Genomic DNA, 8,828 nt, shown 5'->3' with positions numbered 1-8,828 from the left:
GGGGGGGGGGGTTCATATTCGAGGAAGTAAACTTTGTTAGTAATCTGATGCTTAATCCCCTAAATGCAACTTTGAAGGATTCACTAAAGATAGCCCTTAGAGAGCAGATCCATGGTTAGAAAATACACCACTTTGTGAATTGTACCCATGAATTCTCCATATTATGCATCATAAACATGTCACAATCGTGTAAGTCCTAAGCTTGGCAAGACCAGATGTGAGCTTTAGATGTGACCTAATTGGGTCATCACTTGCAGAATGAAACACTTTAGTTTGGAGCACCACAAATTGATCTAGTTAGTACAATGGTCGGACGAATTCCGTTGAACTTACATCAGGATAAAGAAAATCTGGTCAACTCGATGTACCATGCACTTGTCCATTGTGGTTTACCAGTCAATAGTTAAGTAATTTGAGACACTCCTAAAAGGGTTGATCTTAACATGGTACAACCTCGCGAAGCATAACAAACATGGCAACATGGAATGTTGCTTTTTTTCTCATGATGAGATAATTAAACATCCATCCTTAGTGTGTTTTTTCGTTCGCGCCAATTCATTAGCGTGTAAGTTGTATATCCATCGTTAAGTGTTTCCGAATTTGTATGGCAACAGGTTTCAAGGATACATGTTAAGCTCGGTGCTCTTATCCTAGTGCCAATGACTATGTTGGTTGATGTGGTTTTGTAGGAATGATGTTATTTGGACAAAAAGTATATATTTTTTCACTGTGAATTATCAATTTACGTATGATTTGTCTTTGTACTTGATTCCCATGATAGTGATCGGAGCACAGTGAGTCTTTACCATGGCATATACCAAGGTAAATTGGGTGGTCAACGAGGTTTCTGCCCAAGATGGATGTTATGTAGTATTTGGATTGGTCCTCTAATTTTGTATTAGGCTTTGTCTTTTTTGCAAACATCGGCTTAAACTTCTCATTTGTATCTTTAGACTGAGGCACACGCCTTTTCTTTTCTATTACTTAAGAAGAAGGTCAATTAGTTAAAAGAAAACTTGTTGAGAACCGGAACAACAACCAACACCCACTATACTAATGGCATTGCCAACCTAAATGACCATAGATAAGAAAACCATCATCCGTCGCTGAGAAGATTTTATCTGTCATACCCATCCAGGCTTCATCATCATTATTCTGTCGCCTCATTACTCATTGACTTCAACATCACCATTGACTAACCATGACTCATCGATCATCATAAAGAAAACCTTTAGCCCCCCATCCCCACCTGGCCCCACAAATATACCACAACTGGCTACTACAAATTTGTTGAGGAAGCTCCGGTTTCAACGACTTTACTTGTTGAAGAGTGAGGCATGGGACAAGCCTTGCATTAGACTTCACCCCATCAGCTATCATGCTTGTTTCCTACGTCACCCTCTATGAGACAACCAATGTTCAAGAAATCGTTAACTGGTAGCTGCTCGGTTGGTTTAGGAGTAGCACTTAATTGGTGAATCGTCCTATTAACTGGATTAATCGGTCGACCGTTAATCTATAGATTGAATAGAAACTTGCCAACATATATCTAGATTTTTTTTAATGTATTATACCATACTCTCATGCTCCCAGCTATGTAGTATACCAAAATATGTTGTCATACACATATGAAAAGCATAGAGAGGAGGTAAAATTATTAATCCTATCTATTAAGGAGCGGCATGGGGCCGGAAGGGGTTATGGGCCAAATTTTTGGGCTTTGTTTGCCCACCCATTAATGGGCCAGCTGGGATTAGTTGGCATGACAACTGATTAATCGGTCTAACTGGCCAATTAATCGGCCTGACAAGTTAACGCGACGAATAGGCGTTATTCAATTCGGCCATGCTATGAGTAGCAATTAACTGGCCCGTTAACTGATTAATCGGGTGAATTCTTGAACAGTGGACACAACAATTGTGGCTTCAACGCATTTTTGTATCGATGAGCCAGCTTGCGGCACAACCTACTCAATGATGCGCTCATCGAGAGTCGTTATAGCCACACGAATCGCACCACCGCTGCCCTTTGTTGAACATGTCACTACCCTCATTGCTGCTCTAGGAGCATAAAAGCCCCTCCTCCATCACCATCTCACTAGATGGCCGATGTGGAACCTCACGTTACAGGTAAATGTGGAGCCCCACCAACCACTGCTTATGGCAAACCATACCTCCCCACAGCTCACTATAGTCATCGTCTTGCTACACTAGCATCCCCTCAAAATGCTAGACACCACGACTAGAACCCACCGAATCCTAAGTAGGGATGATGCATCACCTGCCATTCTACCACATCCCCCAGAGCCATTGCTCAAGCTCCTCCCGCTCGTGCTAGATGTCGGCACGATTTTTCGCTGCGTCCTAAAACATCCACGCCGCTCCACATGGGCCGGAGAACATGCTTCCAAGACCAAGTCTTGGACTCCATTGCTTCATGTGGATTGCACACACCTCCACGACCAAGCCACAACATCGCCGCCCTTCCTTTTGCTTGTTGTTGATTGGATCAACATCGCCACACACCCTAGCAACGCGTCGCGTTTGGCCGAGGACCTTCTATGGTAATGGCGAAAAGGAAAATAGAGGGAAGAGGATGGCGACAATGTTTTAGGGTTTCTCTACGAGCCACCCATGAGAGCGGCTTGGGGGCATCCTCCAATGTTGTGAGACTAGAATATAAACTTCTTGTCTGGGTTGTGTGTATGTGATTATGTATAGGTCTCGAGTAACAAATTTTGGTGTTAGCTCCCGTGTTTCATGGAGCCTGGATTTTGAGAAATTCAAATTTTTGAATTTTAAGGTGCTAAAAAAATATGAAAACATTATACACATACCTATAGATGTATACTACTTGTTTGTAAAGTTTCATGGTGAAAAGCATTATTATGCGAGCTACCCACAAAATAATCATGTGATTTTTGTGTAGCTCACACAAAAACTGATTTCATCATGAAATTTTACGCACACATGGTATACATCTCTAAGTACATGTGTTTTTTCCAGAATTCATTGAAACTTACAAACTTGGTTTTCGAATTTTTAAAAATTCCGTGTTCCATTGAACCCGGGAGCCACAAATCCTCGCTCCTGGGAGTAAACTCTTTATTTAGTTATTTCTTTATTGATTGATAAAGTGAGATTCCTCTCCTATTTCCATTAATACAAACTAGGGTGTCTTTTATAGCTACCAGAACTAACAGGAAATATAACAAATGATGCATGATATAGAGGGCAAGATGAGAACACTACCCATCGGCTCCCAAGGATCACAAGGGGGACAAGCCAGCAAGCTAACACTACCCCCAACGAACCGACAGCTCCAACTTCATCTCCTAGGAGTCTACAACCAGATCTCTAGGAGATGATATAAGTATAGGTTTTTAAACACAACAATAAGACCATAATAGAGCAGTGACAACAAGTGAAGTCTTCTACATCAGCATGGTTAAGGGAAAGTACTTTTGTAATCATCCAACCATGATCCTGTTAGTCCCAAACTCTATCCATGCGTCACTTTGGAGACCTCATTGGAAATTCGCTCAACCACTCTTTTGCCCCACTTCGTTGTTCTTTATGGGCTTATCTGCAAAAAATTCCAATCGTGTCACCATTTGACAATTAGATTGACATGAGTACAAGGGTCAGACACATTGTTATTATCAATGACAATGCTATTTCTCAATTTCCAAATCCATAAAATAGCAGAATGACCAACCATAACAAAAAAGTTATCAATCTTATTAAATTTCAGCCAATGATTAAACATATCATGCACATTATCACGTATGTCATCCAGGTTAAAAGCACATTTCATGATGTTCCAAAGCAATTTGGAAACAGGACACTGCGAAGACATGTGATTAATAGATTCATCCTTCCCCACAATAAGGACATTTTTCTTTATGTCCAGTGCATCCTTTTCTAGCCAAATTATCCGTGGTTAAAATATTGTTTCTAAGAACCAGCCACATGAAAAATTATACTCTAGGTGGCAACGTAACTTTTCACAGGAAGTTGTGTGGGTATTTAACCCCATTTTCAATCAAGAACCTATAACAGGACTTAAGAGAGTAGAACCCACTCTTAGTTAGTGTCCACCTAATAGAATATTTTTGGTCAGCCAGGACCACATCATCGTAAATCTCTTTAACACGGTTCCATAAATCTACGGAACTGATAATTCCCGAACGTTCAGGATTTGACCATGGAAAACTGAAAGTTTTTTATGATAATTTTAGTGACTTGAGGATGGCAAGTTTAAATTGACACGCACGCCAATTTTCTGGCAAAAATTGCACTGAGCACGGAGTTGCCATGCTTGCCAACTAAACTTGTCATCCTCTTGTCACTAAAATTGTCATCGAAAATGTTCAATTTGCCATGGTCAAATCCCAAGCGTTCGGGATTTATCTAGATCCTAAATCTAAGGAGTCTCCAGAAAGAATCCTTCTAAACTAGACTTGATCTAGCCCCTTACCAAAAAATAAGTAAATCAACAACAGACTTATTCTTATCAAAGCAAATAGTATTATATAATGTTGGAAAGTTAGTTTTAAGAGGTTTATCCACCAATCCTCCAGAAATCTCACATTTTTCACATTACCAAGCTTAAATTACACATGGAGAAGAAATGTTCTTTGTGTTTTAAAATCTCGGTCCAAAACTGAGAACCACCTTGTCTAGGTTTATCTCAGATAGACATTTCCCTCTCTCATACTTGTACTTATTGAGAAGAATATGAGTAAACTCTTTATGTCAAATCATGTCGATCATGGGGTTTAGAATCAATAAATTTCTTTCTTAACAAAAAGTGTGTGACATCACTGGGAACCAAGTTTGTCCCCGGAAAGATAAGCCGGCTGAAACTTCAGCTACAAGAGAGCTCCGGGTGATGCATGTCGACACTACCCACCAGGATTCAAGTTTTTCTTTATTATCTTGAAAGAAAAGGGGGATTCGAGTTCTTCGGTTCCATCCGTTTCCCTCCTCTGTTCATGCACTAGTAATTTTTCTTAAACGAATTTTTTTTCTTTTGCGGGGCCAGTCTCGATTACCTGAAGATGCAGATGAGTGAAATACGCACTGGAAGCACCCTCAGTAAATACTCAATCACAGTAGACAGTACTTGTAAGTATATATCGTCGGTCTCGTACACACCGAATAATTACACACGACGAGGTGCATGAATATGGCACCGAACACGGATACATGAATCGATATCTCACACTGGTACTGATCATGCGTGCATCACCTTAGGAGTATATATGTATAGAACCTAAAACAACGGGCACTGAAATTAGGAACAATTTCTCTCTCCGTATACGCGTACGCTCCTCCTCCTCGTGGGTGCTATAGCACCGAGGTCTTGTGGCAGCAGCGGCCTCGCCGTCGCCGGCCGGTTAGTCGCAGCACATCTCGCAGATCCAGCAGCAGCACAGTGCGGCGAGGCTGGAAAACACACACACCAAATTCAGACACTGTCAGGCCGGAAATCACAAACGACAGTTAAGCAAGTTACAAAGGAGGTGGTGTCGGTCAATGGAGCAGCTAGCTGGTAGTGAGGCGTACATACCATCCCTCTATGAAGCCCTTCTCGCCCCTGGATTTGGTGCTCGCCCGGCGGCCCTTCTTCCCGCCGGCCTGGCCTTGCTCCGCCGCCGCCGTCGGGTACCCTGCAACACCAACACCAACACCAACGAATGAGCAAATCGAAAGCGGCAGGCAGGCAGACACGAACAAGTTCATCTATCTGAAGACGAGACTGCAGGCAACTGAATCCCAACGAGTCCGTAGCGTCGATCGGCCAATACCTGGTGGCGGTGGAGGAGCCTGCTGGTTGCTCCTGTTGTTCTCCATCAGGTATGTCGCCTGGCCACGAGTTGCTTCTGCTGTGCTGTGCTGTCGATCGGATTCAGTAGCTGATGGGTACCTGTCTCCTACTCCAGCACCCTCTATATATACACGCCAGCCGCACTGGTGTCAGGCTCACGGAGAGCACATACGCAGGGGCAGAGGCAGCACGGAAGCTTCTCCCCCAACTTTTGACACCACCCCGTCCCGGCGCAATCGCTGATTGACAAGTAATTTGATTCGATTCCGCCTCAAAATCGCCTTTATTAGCTGACAAATCGAAAGCGAGTACTCCTCGAAGCAGAGGTAGTTGGTCGAGCGGATAGACACACCCCACACACGCACGAAAGATCGGGATTCGACACGTCCGCCCACGGGTTTGGTGGCCTGATCGACGGCCCGCGTCGCGCCGTCGGCGGCCGGACAAACCCAAGCTTGAGATGAGATGCAAAGCACCGTTTGACGCGTCGGAGGCGGCGCTTTCTGACTAGATTTTCAGGACGGCTGCTCTGTCCGATATTCCTTGCCCAACAGTGTGTGTGAGATCATCGGGGTCAGTTGGGAATCAGGTTCTCTCCGGGGAGGAAAGATTGGCCGGCCGGCGCAAGATGAAGCTTCGATCGCAAGGAAGCGCCTGGACCGGGAGATACATGTTCACACCGGGAAAAGGAACAGCAATCTATCGATTGATTCCTGGTTCCCCCCTCTCCTCCGGCTGCTGCTCTGCTCGTGTGACCCCGAGCAGGGCTTTTTCAAACGAGATTCGATTCCCGCCCGCTGCTTGAGATATTCGTCTACCTCGATCTGCCTCTGGGCGTATCGCCGTAGCTGCTTTCTCTCCAGCACGGCGTTGGCTGGCTGGTTGGTTTCTTCGGCCTCAGCAACCGTATGGCAGGGGAGATACATTGCGTTCTCTCTGTGTCTTTTGAATTTCAGCAGCCAAGAAAACTGAAACCTTGCCCGGTTCCGCTCGAATCCGATGCCCGGCATTTACGAAAAAATGGGACTTAGATCAATTTCATGGACTCGAATCCGATGCCTGACATTTGAGAAAAATGTTTTAAATAGCGGGCTATGGAAAATAGCGGCCGGCCTCCAAATCAGCTATAGCACGTCATTTGTGCATGCGACCATTTAGCGGCACCCTGCTGAAAAGGCTATAGCCCGCTATAGCCGGCTATTTAAAACTATGAAAAACAATGAGACTTTGATACATCTCATGGACACTGGATCTGGCAAATTTTATGTTTGTTGCTCGTCGTTTTGTTTTTATTTACTTTCTTTTTCGGGTTCTTAATCATTTTTCTTAGTTGTTCTTTTCATCATGCCTATTCTTTATTTTTTTGTTCTTCCGCAAAAAGGGAAATAGCTCTAATCGTGCGTTTAGCTTTTCTCTCTTTCTCGTCTTATGTTATCTTTGTTAGGTTACTTTTAAGGAAATTGTATTTTGGATTATTTTCTTTTTCTCTTTATATATGTGTTATATTTTTGTATTTTATTTATTTTTATATGATTTTTGTTTACAATTTGACTCTAGTGTTCTCATCTCTCCTATTGTCTCTATCTATACTACCTCTGTCTTGGTTTACTAGTCGCATTCTAGCTCTTATTTTGACCATGATTTTAACTAATAAAATATATGTTATATGTAGCAAAATAGTATCATTGAAAACTACATTCGAATATGAATCCTACAGTATTATTTTTGATGACATGTATTAATATTTTGCTAGTTAAATATATGGTCAAACCATCCAAAATACGATGTGGACTAGTAAACCGGGATGGAGGTAGTATCTATTAATAATAAAGAATGGTGGGTTTCTCTGAAATTTTAAGTAGCCAGAGGAAAGATTGGCCGGCCGACTGGTAGATAAATCTTCGATCGCAAGGAAGCGCCTGGACTGGAAGATACATGTTCACACCAGGAACAGGAACAGCCGAACAGGGGGGTTCAGGATACACCAATCTATTGGTTGATTCCGGTTCCCTCCTCCTGCTACTGCTCTGCTCGTTTGACCCTGAGCAGGGCTTTTTCAAATGATTCGATTCCAGCCCGCGGCTTGAGATATTCGTGTTCCTTGATCTGGCTCTGGGCGTATCGCCGTAGCTGCTTTCTCTCCAGCACGGCGTTGGCTGGCTGGTTGTGGTTGGTTTCTTCGGTCTTAGCAACCGTATGGCAGGGGAGAATTTTAGCAGCCAAGAAAATTGAAACCTTGCCCGGTTCTGCGACTCGAATCCGATGCTCGGCATTTACGAAAGAATGGGGCTTAGATCAATCTCATGGACTCGAATCCTATGCCTGGCATTTAAGAAAACAATGAGACTTTGATACATCTCATGGACACTGGATCTGGCAAAGTTTATGTTTGTTGCTCTTCATTTTGTTTTTATTTGCTTTCTTTCGGGTTCTTAATCGCTAGTCATCAACCCGTGCACCTGCACGGTCGAGCTATTATAGGGATACATAAATATTTATAAAATTATATTAATATGTAAGATGCAAGAGTTAAAATTTCAGATATTGTACAATTCTAAGTGATTCAAAAAACTGATAACACATAAGAAACACATGTATTATAAGCTTCATTTTTTCATAGGGGCGTCATTTTCCAATTACTGTTATAGAAACATCCATTATTGCTTTGAGTGAAGCCTTTATGTCATAGTAGCAGCATATACCTCTTTCTGAATTTTACTCGACCTACTAAGGGATGGAGGGAGAGAGTGTGTGTATGAATTAACTTGATATGTATGCATGGCAAGGTAGAAATGTTTCTGACTTATTTGATCCACATAGTAGCATACATAATATAACTCAACAAAGATTGGGAGAAAGATACACTACATGCACCCACTGCTTAATTTTATTTGAATACTCACTGCTTAATAAACTGAGAGACATGTACGTTAAAAAAGTTGCACAAACAAAATTATTAGAAGCGATACATAGTGTTTTTTAAACTGTTGTACTGA

General features: G+C 42.5%; 1 protein-coding gene across 1 annotated transcript; it reads right to left on the bottom strand.

Annotated features, from left to right (window-relative positions):
* Nucleotides 1-5,082: 5,082 nt before the first annotated feature.
* Nucleotides 5,083-5,971, bottom strand: LOC119282369 (cysteine-rich and transmembrane domain-containing protein WIH1-like). Its single transcript, XM_037562616.1, has 3 exons — nucleotides 5,813-5,971; nucleotides 5,575-5,674; nucleotides 5,083-5,450 (listed from the first exon to the last, which is right to left on the bottom strand). Exons 1-3 carry the CDS (start codon nucleotides 5,856-5,858, stop codon nucleotides 5,402-5,404), a joined length of 195 nt encoding a protein of 64 aa, XP_037418513.1. The 5' UTR covers nucleotides 5,859-5,971; the 3' UTR covers nucleotides 5,083-5,401.
* Nucleotides 5,972-8,828: the final 2,857 nt, after the last annotated feature.

The sequence above is a fragment of the Triticum dicoccoides genome, chromosome 3B (assembly GCF_002162155.2).
Source record: "Triticum dicoccoides isolate Atlit2015 ecotype Zavitan chromosome 3B, WEW_v2.0, whole genome shotgun sequence".
In the NCBI taxonomy this organism is placed as follows: Eukaryota; Viridiplantae; Streptophyta; class Magnoliopsida; order Poales; family Poaceae; genus Triticum; species Triticum dicoccoides.
This window is presented reverse-complemented; position numbering and strand designations above follow the sequence as displayed.